The following is a 17,764-nucleotide window of genomic DNA, read 5'->3' as shown; positions in this document are numbered from 1 at the left end:
TTTATCCTTCAGCAGGGATGCCCTAACAAAGTCTTTAGAAAATGCTCACTATTTGTTTCCAACTATACCAGTGTAAACTGTTTCTATGCCAAGCCTAAGAGCACTGAGGATCTGGTGCTCATTTTTCATTGTCAGATTGGCACAAAAAAGCCTCATTTCAATGACAATTTTTTCCCCAGATACCTATGATTCTTCTCTGAAGAGCATACTTCATGTGTCTCTGGATATTTAGCAGGAGAAACCCAAAACAGCCAGGCTTTTAATCTTTTTCCCCTCAGTATTATGTAACTACATAATCAAATTTAACAGACCTGCTGACTCACTGGAGAATATGATAGCTGCTTTTGCTAGGCAATCTCCAGTGGTGGAGATGATATTATCCTTGATTAGTAAAGGGGAAGACTGTAAACACACATCTGATTTGGAGTTTCTTGTTCTGCTGCTGTATATGGAGTTGGCACCAATGCGTCTAATAGCATCTTCAGCTTCCTCCTCCTCCTCCATCTCTACTTGATCAATTCAGTCTGGCTATGAACATGGATTTTACTCTAAAAGTGACTCGCTTGTGTTCAGCTGGAGGTCATAGCTTTGGATGTAAGTGCCTGGACCTAGGTCTAAAGGAGAAGAGCTCCCCAGACCTGACTCCTGAACAGCACCTCAGGTTGCAAAGCAGGTGAGAGAGCTTGATCACCAGGTCCCACTCCTTGCCAGTGTGCCAGCAGGGACAGGTGGGAATGTGGGGCTGCCGACAAGAGCTAAGGGAGACAACGGATGGACTTCCAGCTATATCCTGGATGCAGTTTCTAGATACTGAGGAGAAGAGGTGGCTGAGGAGCACTGATGAACACTGGCCTTGGTGTCTGCTTACCCTAGGCAGCTATTGAGGCCATCTGCTGTTCTACAGACAGTCCAGTGGGATGAGAATAACAGAGCAGGCACAGTGGTGCTAGGACCTACTGCTAGGACCAGCCTACTTTCACTGCCTTCTACATAGAAGTCAGATCTGCCTTATAACCTGATAATGAAAACATGGCCTACATTGGCCATGTGGGTAACCAGGCAGATAGGAAAGCCACCTTCAGATTTAAAGGCACTTGCTTCAGCATGAGTTTTTGAGACTGTCAGAAAGGGCTATGCATCAAGAGAAATCTCTTCATGCAAGGGAGAGAGAATTGCCATGGTCTAAGGCATACAGATAATTCCCAAAGAAAAGAAATATGTAAAGTTAATCTTGTAAATATGGACAGTGCAAAAGCATCGGTTTTATCTAGTTTCCACTTGTAGCAAAGGATGACACAACATGCTTTTATCTAGCAATGGGGCAGTGACATGCTTCAGGCAGTCATGGGCCAGCTGCACTGGAGCATACCATGATACTACAGCTGCTCTGTGACCAAAAAGATCAAGCTAAATTGCTACTAAAGACTGTCCCTGTCATCCTTTGTTGAACACCCAGCACCCATGGGCTCTACTTATCATTGGTTTCCTTGTAAAATATGCCATAGGTGTAAGAACCTGGGTAAGATTACCACACAACTCAATTCAATTATGCCTTTGAGTTATATATGTGCCTGCAATTTTTCAGCTTTCAAGTCTCATCTGATTAGCACGGAGACCCCAGGGGTGAAAGACAAGTGATTAGTCCATTAACCTTAGCCATATCTTCCTGTATGTTCAATCTTTCTGTGAAGCAGGTGTATAATTTACTTAGAATACTTAGAAGCACTTACTGTCATTGACAAGACCCAGCTATCACCTGAAATTGTTGCTTTGGCAATCAGCTTATCTGAGCTGTAACACTGGAAGGGAAAGGGTGGTGGGACCACCAGGAAGAAGGGTCTGGGGGAGATGGACTGCATGCAGGCAGCATGCTCTCCTGCTGCCATATTTAGCCATTTGGGCATTGACCGCAGTCCCCAGAGCGGGCTCTCCCATTGTGCAGTAAGGAGGTACAGCCGCGTCCTCCACTGCTGCAACAGGCGTTGCAGGATGACCTGGCTCTGTCTCTGCTCTTCTCACCAGGAGAAGAAGCTTTTCTTCTTGCCAAGACACCCAAGGAGCTCTGTCGCAGGCAGCTCCTGAGAGTGTCCGTCAAAGACCGTGAAACTGCCTACTGCCTCCCCTCCACTGTTCCCTGCTCCCTTGGCAGGGCTGTGTGCCAAGGAGAAGCCAGCCTGTAGCTGATAGATCTTTTGGCTTTGTGTAAAGGAGCTATCAGCCCGGCAGGGACCTCGTAGCGGCACTGCGTGACAGCCCCATGCTGTGCTCTCTCAGCAAGAAAGACTTGGTAGAAAGACTGGGAGGAAGGCAAATGGAGGAAGGGAAAGAGTTACACAGGGAATTAGCAAGTAGAGAGCTCAAGCTGGAAGGGATTGAAGCAGTGTTATGGTCTGACAGTTTAATTATGGCCAGTGATTGGCAAATGCATGTATGAAGGAGACAAAAACCTTTGAGTCTGACATAATTAATCCAATTTATTCAAATAGCAACCTGTCTCCACCAGTGCTAGACATCAGACTTATGAGCACGCATCTTTCTCTAGACCTTCATCTCGAGTGTTTGAGCACTGACCTCAAAGTCTGAGCTGCAACTCACTGCAGTTCTGCTGCAGCCTTACCAGGGCTGTTTTCTGTTCATGAGACTTCAGAATACAAAAGAAGGGAGACACACACACAGACAGACAGACACACACAGACACACACACACACAGACACAGACACACACACACACGCGCGTGTGTATATATACCTGTCTCTGTATTTATCCCAAGCAAGAAATAGATCCTGAAGTCTTTGATTTTACTCAGAATTAAGTGCGTGAACACCCATGAAAACGGGGACTTTCATCTTTCTCATTAAAAGCCTCATCCTGGGGGACATCCGCCACCAGATGCAATTCTTGTTTGCGTGGCACAGGGCTTGTTTAGGGGCTACTCTGCTTTTTGAACAGTATCCTCAGAACAAGTGCTCCAAGAAGCTGGCACAAACACAGTGATATTTATTCTGGCAGGTAGAAACTGTATGTTTGTACCCACCGTATCACGACTTTGCAGCTCATACATTTGCTGTGTCCATCCCCTTGCAGGAAGATGGCAATGATCTCCTGCAATATTCTAACTTGCAGTGGGCCATATCCCAACCCATGTGAAACAAGTTAATTGCACTGATGACACTGAATTTTACCAGCTCCAGACCTGGTTCAAGATCTTCTTGGCGGGGCTATTGCAAATTTGGGGACCATACTATAGAATCCTTCTTTTTAAAATTATTTTTTAAAGGGCTGACACAGTAATACTGTATAGAAGTCAAGCCAACAGTATGCACAGGGACATGGCTAATATGGGATATTTAATTGGATACGAATGCTCCCTCTGGCATACTCTTGGCATGGAGTCTAATTTTGACCCCTACACAGTAATAATAAAGGAAATAATAAAATGCTGAACTCAACATTTAGAAACAGCTGCCTCCACACCAAACCCTTGACAGTGTTTTTACCCTTAGGCACCAGAGTTACAGGGTGCTTCTTTTCTTTCTTAAGTAAATATTATTTACATGTAATGCTTTCCTTTAGATTCCTTAAAATAGTGGGAAGGAGAGGGAGAAGGTGAAGAGGGTTTCTATTATGGATAGAGTGGGGGTTGAAAAATGATGAGCGTTAATTGATTGAGTTAATCAGAAAGTGACCTTAACTGCTCATCAACTAAATCACCTACTGAATGGAATAATAATGATCAGGGCAAATTAGGATCTATAGTATTGCTTAATTAGTAGGTAATGGATCACAGAGGAAGATCTGACCATCAAAATCATAGAATACAATATATAAAGCATTAGTATGTGTGTGTGTGTGTGTATGTGTGTATATATATGTACGCACACATAGATAGCACTCGTGATGTTTTAGCTGTGGTGGTCCAGGTATGTAAGTGTGGTGGAGACTGTGGGGATGGGTAGATTTTTTAGCAGATCCACTAATACAGTCAGGAAAAACCAGATGAGCTCGGGATCCAGGGAAGGACAATGTAGCTGAAAGCTTCTGTGGTTTACAGTCCATAGTAAAACAGAATCTGTTTCTCTGTACACCCGTGCTACTTTGTGCTCAGTACTGCACTTTGTAATTTCAAAAGGTTTTCAAGCCAACAGGTCTGGGATAAACAACTAGACTTGGTGGCAATTTCCTCCAATTACACAAGTATTAAATTAAATTTGGACAAATGCTATTAATAAATGCAAGGAAATCAACAAGTTACTACTGACTTCAATTTAGGAACAAGAAATATATATCTCTATATATATATCACTGGATGTAAGTGTACTGGAAATACGTGAAACATGCAGATAGCCATGGACAAAGCTGGAACTGAGATTCAGAGGTGCACTATTAGCAGTTCATGAGGCCACATCCTTTCTCCCTCCATCACTCCTTTCTCTCAAGGATGACTGGCTTTTCTCAGAATTGGGCTTAGAGCAACTCTGATTTTTTAAAAAAATCCTTGTGGTTTAATTATTGAATATATTATATTCAATATATTATATGATAATGAATATATTATATTCAAATAATTGAATACCTAGACAAACATTACAGATCCTTTAAGAATAAAAAATAGTATTTGATTAAACCCTCCTTTAGAGCTTCTTCCTATCATACCTCAGTTTTCAATTTTTTAAATGAAATTTCAAAATGCATGACATTTCAGCTAGCTCTACTAAAAGATAGGCTGCTTCTGCTTTACCTTGTTTAATGTCTCAGGACACAGCACTGGAAGGTAGTTAAGATTTTGATTCTTTTTCTCTCTTTTGAAACCAGGAGATTGATGGCAATGCTTTGCTGCTGCTGAAAAGTGACATGATCATGAAATACCTGGGGCTGAAACTGGGACCTGCGCTGAAACTGTGTTACCACATTGATAAGCTCAAGCAAGCCAAGTTCTAACAATTTCATGAACACCAACAGAATCTGACCTAAATCCAGATGGAAAACGAAAGGTAACATGTTGCCTTACAGAAATGCATTCATTTGCAGGTTGCTTTTCCTTCTTTTTTAACAAAGACTTTGTCTTTTTTGCCATTTGTGCATTGTCACCTTTTTTTAATCCAATGGGGTCTTTTGGGCTGCTTTGTGTTAATAATTTGCCAAAAAGTATATAATTACAATAATTATTTTGTATCATTAATATTATTATGATTATAGTAAGTCCTATTTTTGTAATCAGAAGTGGGAAATCAAAAACAAACACAGCTACAGCATATGCTGAGGACTGCTGGAAGACTAACCAAGAGTCCCTCACTTGCCACGGGTCTGCCTTGGGGGAGTAACCACTGACCCACATCAGCTGGGCTCCAGCTCCACCACCTGCGCTCAAGGGCTGGAAAAGCGTGGCATTTGGTCACCTGTTGTCTGATGGGAACTGCCCCACGTCTTGCACTATCTGGAAAACTTGAATTCTTCACTTAAAAAGAAAAAAAAAAGGGGGGGGGGGGGAAGAAAAAAGAAAGTTTTAAAAAGAAAAATAAAATAGGGTAAAAAAGGTCTTTTTGCAGCTAAAGTACTTTTTCCCACTAGAGGGAGCAGCCCTAATAGACTTGAGGCTGGAGCTCTGATGCTATGGTGCTTTTTGTCTGATGAGCTTTGACCATCACAACTCTCCTATCAAGCACAGCCGTAAATGCCGAAAAGGAAACACAGGCTCCCAGCAGGATAAGGCCGTCACCGTTTACAGATAATTAATTCAAGAAAAGCCCAAATGCGGAGAGTGTTACTGACAGGATGCTTCCCGTTACGCTGAAGAGGGGGTGGATGGCTCCTACGGTGTCTGGCATGTTTAGCTGTCAGCTCCCTTCCCTGAGCCATTTCTCTCTGGTATACAGTTTGTGGGACTCTAAGAAAAAGCAGAATTTTGGGGTTTGATTTTTTTTTGCATTTTTAAAAAATGAGTGAGCTGGATGGGAGCATTCCCCACGAGGAGCTGGCAATGCAGGGCACGTCTCTGCACTCTGCAACAACAGTCAGGTCCAGGGCTGACGCTGTAGGGTCGGTTCCTGATGGCGCTGAGGCTTTTGGCACACATGCAGATGTGGCAGGCTTTCCATCTCAAGTGGATTAAAAATAATGCTCTTTTGCCTCTTACTCAAACCAAAAGGTGCTCATTGGTATTCCACATAGCCAGTGGGGAGAGGACAGGTCTCAGGCTGAGGAAGTAATCCGTGGCATGCGTATGCCCTCGTTTTCATCCTTCACAAAGGAGGACTACTAAGGGACACTTCCATAGAGTTTAAACCCTTAGTGCATGACAAGGAGAGGTAGCAAGTGTTTGCGTGTCATGCAGATTATTTTAGAGCTAGCCTCAACTGAATCAAGAAACAGGGTCCTGATAATATGTGAGACATCATACTGTCTGACCCTGTTTACACAGAACAGAATATTACCAAAAATACCTCATGGAATAAAATTCAACTTGATGCACATTGCTAGACTGGAACTCCTACAAAAAAGATACCTGTTCGAGGCCTAATGCTGGAAATCCTTAACTATATGAAAAACCATACCCTGCAAGACTTTCACTAAACTCTTGGGGACTACTCCCCAAATTAAGAAAGTTGTCTGCATACGTTTGCAGGATTGGATCTTTACAGGACAGACCAGCTTTCAGCAAATCCTGTCTGCACGCTGAAACACCTTTAATAGGAATAGCTGAACAAGCGTATTAAATGAAAAGTCATATACTATTGAGTGATGTAATCTACTGAACCCTAAATATGATGTTGCTTGGAATGTAACACCCACCCACATCACTTTGTGTTTGTGGTGTCAAGAATGGAAACCTGTTCAGCTGGCTGTCTGGTTGAGGCAGAGGTGACTTCACATCAACATCAAACCTGTATAGTTCATTTTTCACTCTTACATTTTTTTTTCCCCCAACAAAGATCCCCACAATACATGAAAATTTTGCTGTATTAGTAATACCACCTTCAGAGAGTATTCAGTCTTTCTCTCTCCCCCGCCCCCCCTAATTTTGAACATAGTTAACCTCTCTTTTTTCAAAAGTTGGTTTTAATTCCTCCACTTAAAACCCCAGTTTGCTATAGTATATCAGTAGCCAGAACTTGTTAGACTTTATCAGATGGTTTCAATGCTGGAAAATCCCACTTTGTCAAAATCAAAACTCTTTATAACAGCATGTCACTTTCTAATGTAAAATTCTATTTAACTGCAACTACAGCTTTCAGTAACGTCAAAACATCGTTTTGACATTTTGGAAATGGAACATTTTTGTTCCAAGAAGATTTTTGCATTTTATTGTATTTTCCTGTAGAATCTGTAGCCTCACATTTTGCTCTGAGAATGGGGAAAAAAACCCCCCAGAACTATAGACTTTCCTGAGCAAGAAACCTTCCCATTCAGCTCCACAACTCACTCCTTCACCCCACCTTCCCTGCTCCGGACATTAGAGCCGAGACGGCTGATAATACCGACACAGTATGTATAGACTCCATATTGGCAGTGATGTTCATACATTTAATATGCTGAAATAGTTTTCATGTATGTAGCTGACGTATACAGTCAGTGGTGCTATCTCATCTGTAGGTACACCAGGTCTGTCCAGGCCATGATATTTAATATTCTCTTTTTTACAGGGGAGGCAGTTAATAGATTCATTTTACATGTAAGGAATGCATATAACAAAAATTCCTCACTGCATGTATTATTTTTTTTCACTGAAAGGCAATTAGGAGGCAAACATTGCTGCAGTAATATTGCAATTATAACTAATTTTTCTCTTCGAAGTCTCGTCAGTGAGGGTAGTTAAGCAGCTCTGCTGTGCTGAGAGTGTCAGGCCATTTCCTCAGAACAAGCTCTAAAGAGCCAGAACATGCACGTCGGCTGCTTCTCCGTTAGCTGCTGCTTTAGACATTGCTTGTACAAATCACTTCACTTGCTATGCTGTTCGTAGCTCTCACTTCAGACTGCAGCCAACCCAGCTGTATGTTTGAACTGTTCCCAACAGGTGGGTGGATGTGCGTACCCTTAAAAGCAATACGTGTGCCTCTTTCCTACTTCTAAGCACTCATAGCAAATCAAAAGCACTTTGGTTGCTTCAGGCAGTTTCAATGTTTTGTGAGGATTCACCATAAAAAAAAAAAGAAAGCAGGCAAAGTCCAAGGATTTGGGGACAGCTCTTCCCTTGCTCAAATGCTGTTTGCAGGGTATTAGGAGCACAGAGCTGGTGGTCCCAGGCAGACCATCTTCTTGCACCTAGCGTGGCTGACCAGCCCAGCCTCTGCTGCCAACACAGGCCAGCCACGCTGCCTTCCCACCACCTGCTGTCACAGCCTCTCTTCTCACACCAACAAATGCCTCCTTCCCCAGCCAGACCTAACTGAGTTTCAAGAAATGCCTCCGGGAATTCCTCCACCTCTCTGAGCCCACTGTCTTGCTTGGCAAGCTGAGGAGCGTGGTGGCCTTTGCAGCGCTAGCAGCTTCACTCAACGTGATTAATGCAGGCAGGCACTCTTGGGACTGGCATGTGAAGCATCACTCTGGGCTGTTATTGCCCTTAAACTGATCGCTGAATTTCTGTAGGTTGTCAGCAGCCTTCATGAGTTACACTTCTTTGCTTCTTAAAGCAAGGACAGCTGTGAGAGTTTTAGAATGTTATTGGCAAAACCAGCAATAATCAGCAAAACAATAAGAAAACAGCTAATGAAGTTTTGGTGTGAAAACATGCCTCTGTTGGGTTAGTGGTGGGAGCACAAACTGCCCAGTGCTCTACAGGCAAGGCAGGATGAAAGGAGAACATGGGAGCAGGTGTACGGTTTTGGAGAGGGAGCAGCTCCAAAGCCTGGCCCCAACTCTGGCAGCCAGGGATGGACCTTCCTCTCACCCTGGCACAGCCACCCCATGGCCCCTTCCTGCCCACCGGGTGCAGTGCCCTCCCTTCCTGGCTGCGCTGTTTGGAGGCTGAGCAAGCTCAGGGAGGAATTTGTCTGCTCTCACCTCCCCAAAACATAGCCCAGAATCTTCAGTTAAGTCATTCATGCCTTCTTTTTTTTCCCCTCTTCCTACCTCTCTCCCTCTTTTCCTTTGAATGGCTTCTATTTAGAAAAAGACATCAGGAGGGGGATCCCCCAGGCCCCTCCAGGAACCTGTGGGTGACCCCCAAAGCTTACCCTGTGGAGGAGCATCTTTGGGGGCAGACATCTGCCAGGATGCAACTGGTCCCGCCTTGGCATAGGGAAGGGAGGCGAAAATTACATGCTCCCTTTTTATTAATAAAATCAAATGCTTTTCTGGCACTCGCCCTCTCTGAACTGCAGCCTCCCTCCGCAGGGCCGGTCACTTGGCTCTCCCCCATGTGGCAAGGAGGGAGGCAGAGGAGATGCCCAAACTGGCCGCTGGCTGCTGGCTGGCCCAGCAGGGTGGCAGGTACGACAGGACCAAAACCAGCCCCTACCCTGGTTTGAAACTGGTTTGGCTGCAGAGAGGTGTTGTGCCCAGGGTTTTGGTCCAGGGGATTTTGCTGTCAGTTGTTCATGGATCACATCCCAGCATTGCAGTCTGTGCGTTCAGCCTGTTGCTGTGCAGATTTTGTCTCCAAATCCACCCTCTTGAGCTTGTGTTAGGGGATTGCTCTGCTAGTGCAGGCTGCTTCCATATCAACAGGCTTGGGGTTGCTAGGGAAATAAGTCATAATAAGCACTTTGGGGGCAAAAATTCAGGGAAATAGAAGGTCAGCAAGAGCCTCCCTCCCTTTCCAAGCACTCCTCTGTGCAGAACCTTACTGCAACAGCTCCAGAATGGGGCCCACACACCATCGCTCCCCATTGCTGGTGACTGGGTCATATGAAGCTGTACAGATTTTCCCTCTCTCACCAAGAAATATGGTCCCAAATTCACACACCTTCACCAGAGAAAGCAGGCAAGTTGCTGCACACATTGCCTCTGATGCCTTGCAATCGTTGCATGCTGCTTTCTAATCTATGCTCTCTTCATGGACAATTGGAAACCGATTCCCTTGGAAATCTAAAATTTTGCTTGAAGAGAATCGCTTTTATTCACTGCCATGAGTTAAGTATTATGGAAACATGTCTGCTAACAATTTGCTTTGTGTAATTTGTACTAATGCTAATAAGCAACAGCTGCAACACTTCCTGTTGTAAATTCTTTTGTGGTTGCAGTGGTATTATCACATCTGTACTTCACAAATCTGATAGACTCTAGCACTCTAGCACAACTCACTCATTCTGGCCCCGGCTCCAGCAAATCCCCATGCCTCAGAAGTATGGCTACGCAAACATGAATTTACAGTCTCTGTCTCCCTTCGCTCCCAGAGCCTCTGCTCCCCACCAGGTGCCTGGAGCTAGAGGGGTGGGTGGCGATGTGGTAGCCTGGAGGTCAGCTGGGGCATGCACGGTGTGCTTGGAGGGGATTGCTTTCAGCAGAGACATCACTGACCAGTCAGGTTTATTGCAGTTCAAGCAAGCGGCTTTTGGTCAGGGGCTAAGTGCAGGAGAAAAGTGATTTATTAAAGAAAAAGAAAGAAATATGAGCATGCAACACACTGCCACCATAAGACCTAAGCTGAAACCCAAGAATCTTTCAGCTGTAATGTAAAGAAAAATGTTTCCCTCACTCAAGACGCTAAATAAAGCATATTAGGCCAAACCCATGTCCCACTGAGGTCCGCCTAGGTTTTTCTATTTGATTCATAAGACTGGGGCTTGGCTCATAAACCAGGTCAAGCTTCAGCCACGTCCCATAGTAACTACAGCCTAACAAGTTATTTCATCCTCCCTTGCAAAGAATGGAGACAGCCGCTGCTGGCCAGCCCCCTCTCCCCTGCTCCCAGGAGAGCTGCTAGCTTCCTGGTAGAGAGCTCTTCCAGCTGTGTCTCTACCTGATCCCAACACCTTCTCCGTTAGCTTTGTGTTTTAGTTACGAGTTTCATGGAGGGTGGGTTAAGTAGGTTTTCCACTTTGCAGCAAACCAAAGCCTGTGCGCTGAGGATTTCAGCCATGCCACTAGGCAGAAACTTGCCTTGATTTGAACATGACTTCAGTGGGAGATTTCCACATGTTCCTGAGGTGAAGCCCTAGGTGGAATTTAAAAATAAACTTTTCAAAATCCATCCCAGTGACCCACAGTTTTTGGCTCCTTCAGCATCCACGGCACTTCATCATACTTCAAACGGTTGAGTCTCTTGGTAGTGCCATAATCGGACAGGAATAGCTCACAGGACTTCAGAAGAGACTCCATCTTTGACTACAGTCTTGTTCCTCTTGGTCTAGAGGCAGCTGCCAAAAAGCAGCATTTGAGGCTGGACGGGAGAGTGTGAGTGAGCATGTGTTGCTCAGAGACGCTTGCCTGGCTGCACAGAGGGGCTGTGAAGCCAGTTAAGAGCAGGGCAGGGCAGCTAGGAAGGACAGGTTTCAACAACGGGCAAATCCCAGGCTTTGCTGGGGTTCCCCTGGAGTCTGTGTCCTGTCTCCAGGTTTGTATTGAACTTTCCTTGCATAGAGCAGTATGTCTTTGTTACCCAGAGTTTTCCCTTGGTGTTATATAAATCTGGGATCATGCTGCCCTTCTCTTTTTGAACAGGAAATACAGGCAACAGATTTCATATTGTCTGAGATCTCTAAAAGAGTAAGGAATGAGAAAAACCTGAAGTCCAAGTGGTACAGAAAGGAGGACATTTCAGAGTGGGGCAGTTTCACAGCTTTTGGTGTCTTTCAGATGAAAGAGGAGAAGGGGAGAAAAAAGACTTCTGAATTACAGTGAATCCAAGCCAGTGAAAGACTAGTGATTAATTTCACCCCTCATTTTGATGGTTTCTTGATCTGTAATATGGTTTATGGCCCTGAGTATTTGCTGCAGTGGCAGTATTGTGAATTGATCCATGTGTCCAGGTTCCACTGGAACAAAATTACTGTCTCTAAATCCTATCTGTCTTCTTCATGGCTTTTCTAATGTGCTCTAGCATCCAGAAGGTTTCTGATCCGTTCAGTAACAGTCAGTCTTTAAATAAAAACTTCTTTTTCTTTTTCTTGTGGCACAAAGACTTCAGAAAGAAGCTATAGCTATAGCTGTGTAGCAGGTCAACATTCACCAGCTTTTCATTTTATGCCTATCAGAAACCTAGTAGAAAAATAGTTTCTTGCTGACCCAGTCTATATGCTTACAAGAAGCCAATCTACCTTCCTGTCCCTGCTGTAAATTTAGTAGTTATTCCACATTTTTACCAATGCAAATGAGATCAGTATCTGATTTACTCTCTGAGAATACTAACAGTTCAAACACAAGCATGTTCAGCTGCTGTTATCAAAAGTCACTATCAGTGTTTGTGTCACAAGGGCACGTAAAGATTGTGTCTGGCACTGTGCAGGCATACTATGAGACATTCGAGCTGCCCTAGAGAGTTGACAACTTCATGAGGCACAAGAGACAATCTAAGAAGAAGGGTTTTCTAGAGGCAGTTTTCCTTCCTTGTTGCAGATAAATGCTGAGAACAGACAGAAGTCAATGGCACGGATTTCCCACAGCCATGTGTGCAGAAAATAGCAAAACACTGATAAAAATGAAGCAAAACTTCCATGAAGGTGAACTGTATTGCCTCCTTCCCAAACTTCCAGGAATTTCAACTCAGACCTCCTGGTCTGAACCTAGTGCCTTACCCACAAGATCACCTGCTCTTACCATATTCCAGCCTTTCTCCCTGTGCTGTCCATGTCTGATGCCTTGCACAGACCTTGCCTATATCTTCCTTATGCACCTAAAAAATAGCACTCAAAATGGCCTTTAAAGGTCAGTTAGTCCTTCACCCTGCCCTCATTCTTCTCCATCTAGTCTTCCTCTGCTGTCTAGTCTTTTCCCCCTGGAACTTTCCACCCCTTTCCATTCCTATCCTGCCGCTGTAGCTACTTCCATTTTTTTCTCCTCTGCTTTTTTCTTGCAGCATCTCTTCTTTTCCTTCCTTTCCGTCTTTCAGCAACTGTGTATGTGTCCTCTTCAGGCCTGCTGCAACACCTTCTCTGCTTTTTGGCTCTTCTCTGCTCTTCCTTCTCTCTCTGTTTCCCCTTTCTCTTTCTCTGTGGTTTTCCGCAACCCCTTCTTTCCTTTCAATCAAGTGCCCTTCACAGGAGAGTCTAGTACCATTTCTGCTGCAACAAGGACTACCACGCGCTGACATCTTTGAATTAGCTTGTCTGTATTTTTTTTTTTTTGACATGCTCTTTATCTTGCACAAAAAAATTTCCACTGCTTTCATTCATCAGCATGAAAGGTTCCTTTTAAGGATGGTTTTTAACTCATAGGCTGATGACTATTTGCAATAAATACCTCATGAAAGGTTCAGCACTTTTATGCAGGGCGAGTGCAGTTTTCCCCTCTACCATCTTTTTCTGTGCTGCCTCTTGATATTCAAGCTGTTTAAATGCTTATTGGTTTGAAGAGTCCCAGTTACACTGCTCGCTGGGATGAATCCTTGGCTCTCGCTCTGTTGCTGATGGCCACGTGGACCAGGCTTGGCCCTGCGAATGGCACACCATTAGGCAGGTGCGAGCATCAATGTATGCTGAGCACAGAGCCACCAGCATGTCTCTCCCAGACCTGGAGAAGGTCCAGCTTGCTTTCAGCCAGCATCAGAAAGTTGGTTGGAAAGAAGAGGTGCCCATTACCAGGGATAAGGACAACAGGACGTAGGAAAAAGCCATCCGGCTGGAAGAAGAAGACAACTGGTGTTGGCCAGCTGGGAGGTGGTGGTGGGATAGACAAACTTGGCAGTGAGGAAAGGCCATGCTCGTAAGCCTACATTAAGCATTGTGAGAAAACCTGTGTGGCAACAGGCATTGCAATATTTACAGCATCATCCTTCATACTGAAATACGTGCAATAACGCAGGGCAGATTCACACATGGATGCACAAGTGTGAGTTTAGAGTAATGACTGTAGCTTCTGCAGGGCTACTGCATACTTCGACCAGTGGGAATGAGATCAGATTTTGGCTCTGGGTCTCTGTTTCCAAACAGCATGAAGGATGAGAGCAGAACAGTTTCTATCCAGCTGGAAAGTGGTAGCCTTAAATCAGGCCACAAAAAAGTGCAGGTCCTGCTCACACTTTTATTTTTTTTAAATGTTGCTCTGAGCTCTCTTCCAGCTACTCAACATTAGCTTCCAAGGCTAGTGAAGCATATACAGGGGCTTTTGATGTATGTGCAGCTATCAGGTTTTGTATTGCTAACTGAGCTCGAAGTGTGTTAGATTTGATTTTTAATGTCCCGTAATTTGCTAGATAAGCCTCAGTTTCTGCAGTGGCCGTATAAGCAGGGCTGTTTTCATCACATCTTGCAGGTATTTTGCAATCTTGAACTTTCTTACATATCTACTACATATTAATATCATCCTCCTTGAAAGGTGAATGACATGTCTTTTGCAGTACTGTACAACCTTAGAAATGGACATTTTGTGAGAGACACCAGATTGCAAGTGACTATATAGTTATTTTAATTTTTTCAAGCATATACAAAATCTGCCAGAGATAAAATACCCCGAATATACAAACAATTTGGTTACAACCAAGAGTTCAAACTCACACTGCCTTGCATTCCCGAATTTATTACAGACTATACCACTTAATACTGATATACACAACATCTCCACATCTCACATCATTAGAAAAATGCATTTGTGACTGCTCTCATCCAAATCCCACAGGAGCTAACAGCAGCCTGTCCAGCATGTGGCACAGGTTCCTCCTCTGTGACTGGTCTCAAAACAGAGAAATCAGCTCACGTACACTAGCTCACCAGGCTTCCTTCACTTGCCAGCATCTACATTAAAAATAGAATGTAAATAATGAGATTTCCTTTTTAATAAAAATGTGCTGTCATGGTGAGAATATAGGCTTGAACGATGCTGACTTCAGTCCTAGGTCTTGTGACTTGATGTGAGGTGTATATAAGGCTGATGTATTTTGAAAGTCCTTGGCTTAGACTGTCCCACTTGTTTTCATCATTCTGCTAGGTTTTACTCCAGCTGGTGCTGCCATGCTGGAGTCACCATGCTCCTGCTCTTTTCTTGATGGCATAAGGCAGCTGGGTTTTTTTCACTAGCGGTATAACATTGTTAGCAGCAGCCCCATGGGCTGCAACAAGAGTGACGCTGCCTGGGTGCCCCCTTGGAAAGAAAAAAACTGTTTCAACTTCCCCCAGTGCACCCACCACTGCCTTCTGACAGTGCCTCCTGCCCCATCCCCAGCACACAGCACCATCCAGCTTTCCAGGGTGTTTTGATCATGTCCTGCTGTGTAAACCTTCCTAGGCTACTTCTTTGCTGATGCTGATATAGACCATCCCCACCAGCATCAGTGAGGCAATGATGTCACACTCGCTGGTGAGAGAACAGTCTGGATTCCTGCCTTCATCTTTTACACGTTTTTGCCTTAGCACTGTTTAGTTTTCCTTTATTTCAATGAGAGAGGAACAAAAAAGCATCTTACCCTATGACCACCTCAAGGTTCCAATGCAGCAATGCAGTTCTGTGCCATTCGATGCCAAGCCTGCACCTTTGTATCATTGCCACCAGTCTTGAGCTCTGTTTCAATCTGACCGCTCAGCATGTTTTTCTGAATCTAGGTAATTTCTAATTCTGTGTAGCCTGAGTAATTCTTTTACTTAATGTTCATCCTGCTGTCCGTTCGTTTTACTTAGCATTGTTTTTTAGGATTATTTTATTTTTCTATTATTGTCAGGAGATGATAAACAAATTGGGTTGCTTTGATGCCTACATAGGCTTAGATGCTTATGACTTTTCTTAATGCAAGCTTTCTCCATTTTTGACCAAGCATTCTTACTAAAGATGACATACAGGATATATTATTAATTGTGCCAGGATTACCATAAGATGCTAACAATAGTCAAGGAAAAGACATCTGCCCCTTAGTTCCACTTACTGGAAAAGTAAAGCAATCCCTTTAATACTTTGATGCTTCTCAGCTATCAAAACCTTCCCTAATAAATCATCTCCAACAGTGAGCATTGCATTATATTAAATAGTTTTGTATTTGCTTTACAAATATGCAAACAAGGGAGAGCGGAGGTAAAATGAATGTGGAACTTAGGGATAAGAATAACATGCGAATAAAAGCCTGGAGTCCCAGAAGCAGCACGATTACAACAAACAGCATATTATTATTGCTCTCACCCTGCCTCAAAGGGTTTTATTGAAGTGATTTGACTTCAGCTGTGGAGGTGTGTGCCTTTCTATGTGTATGTACACACAGGTCTGATGTATGTACACAGATATGCACCTGCCCACCATATGTACACCTCATACATATTCATGCATCCAAGTGAAATAATAACTGTCAGTTTAGCATGTTCTGTATGGGTGGGTCCAAGATATTAATTTTTAATATGTACAGTGTTTCAATACATATGCAACTGTTAAACAAATATAGTGTCAAACTGTGATTTTTATTTCTTCCAACATTGTTTTTTATTACTTGTAACTTACTCCTTCCAGTGGATTCTCTGTCACTATTTAGAGGCATGTTTTAATGTATAGCTGTATATTGACTGTTCTGTGTGCTGTATGCTACTGTTTGCGTCTCAATTAAGCTATTACTGGTCTAGATGTTCTTAATTTTGTACAACTGATTTTTGCTTGGGTTTCACAATTTGAGGCAGTATGTTTAAAAATGTAGTATGGAGGGGGATCAGCTGTGGTAAAGTAAAAAGGTCCCAAACCTTCAGGTTTATGTTTCATAGAAAAAGACAGTACTTTCTTTTACTATTGCAAAATTATTTCTGTATTTTTAATAAAGAATTGGATTTACTTGGTTCTATGTATGTTTTATCTAATAAACTGTATTTTTTAAATAAGGGCCTGCTCTCAGTCTTTACACAGCTGCAGTGTTCATAGACACACAAAGCATTTTTACCTACCAAACTCCCTGTGGCTGAGCCTGCAGCTCTGCTAATGCCAAAATTACCTCCTATCCTGACTGGTGCAGAGCTAATCTCACATTTTTATTCACATTTCTCTGCTATGCAAATAAGAGATGGATACTGAGGTGTCAGCCTGTTGATAAATCCCCACTGCAATACATTAGCATCAATGCTTATTTGCAGGGCAAGCAGTTTCTTTGGTTCTCCACTGAATTAAGGCTAGGGTGTCAATTTGAAGCAAGGGTACAGCACACAGGCAGACTCCTAATCCCTCAGGCTGCATCTGCATGGGCAGACCCTGCTCTCATTTATGCTGATGTAAATCTGAAGTGGCTCAGCTGAAGTCATTACTGTTATTCTGGATTTACTCTGGGGAGCAAACAAGAGCAAAATTTGTCCCAAGACCATAATATTTCAAGGCTGATCTGCCCACTTTACACACTGGCAGCTAGTGGAATACTCTAGCAATTGTCTCAATAAAAAGTCTGAAAAAGAGCCAAAAAAATCTCAGCTCAACTAGCATTAAAAAACTTCTCCTAGAAAATAAGAAATGCTTTCCCTGTTATGTAGAGTCAGCTCTAGCTATCCAAGAAATACACTGCATTGAATGATTCCTCCTTTTTTCCCCCTTTAATTACACTTTCCTCTATAACACTATCAATACTACAGCATGATGAAGTTTCCCTTGAAGTCAATTTGCCATCCACATCAGTGAAAGCGAGAATAAGCCCCCGGATAATAGTCTTTGGGTCCTATCTTCTTATTGCTCTCTGTAATCAGATAGAGATCAGCTGCAAAACCTAATGTTACAGAAAAGG

At 43.4% G+C, this 17,764-nt stretch overlaps 1 protein-coding gene across 1 annotated transcript in view; it reads left to right on the top strand.

Moving 5' to 3' along the window:
• SCML4 (Scm polycomb group protein like 4) overlaps positions 1-16,833 on the top strand; it is an 84,143-nt gene extending 67,310 nt beyond the window's left edge. Inside the window, exon 9 of the mRNA XM_005244031.3 lies at positions 4,813-16,833. Coding sequence (XP_005244088.2) covers positions 4,813-4,938 — 126 coding nt within the window. The 3' untranslated portion in view covers positions 4,939-16,833. The remainder of the gene's footprint in view (positions 1-4,812) is intronic.
• Positions 16,834-17,764: the final 931 nt, after the last annotated feature.

Source organism: Falco peregrinus, chromosome 7, assembly GCF_023634155.1.
Source record: "Falco peregrinus isolate bFalPer1 chromosome 7, bFalPer1.pri, whole genome shotgun sequence".
In the NCBI taxonomy this organism is placed as follows: Eukaryota; Metazoa; Chordata; class Aves; order Falconiformes; family Falconidae; genus Falco; species Falco peregrinus.
Note: the sequence above shows the minus strand (reverse complement) of the source record. Positions and strands in the feature narration are given on the sequence as shown.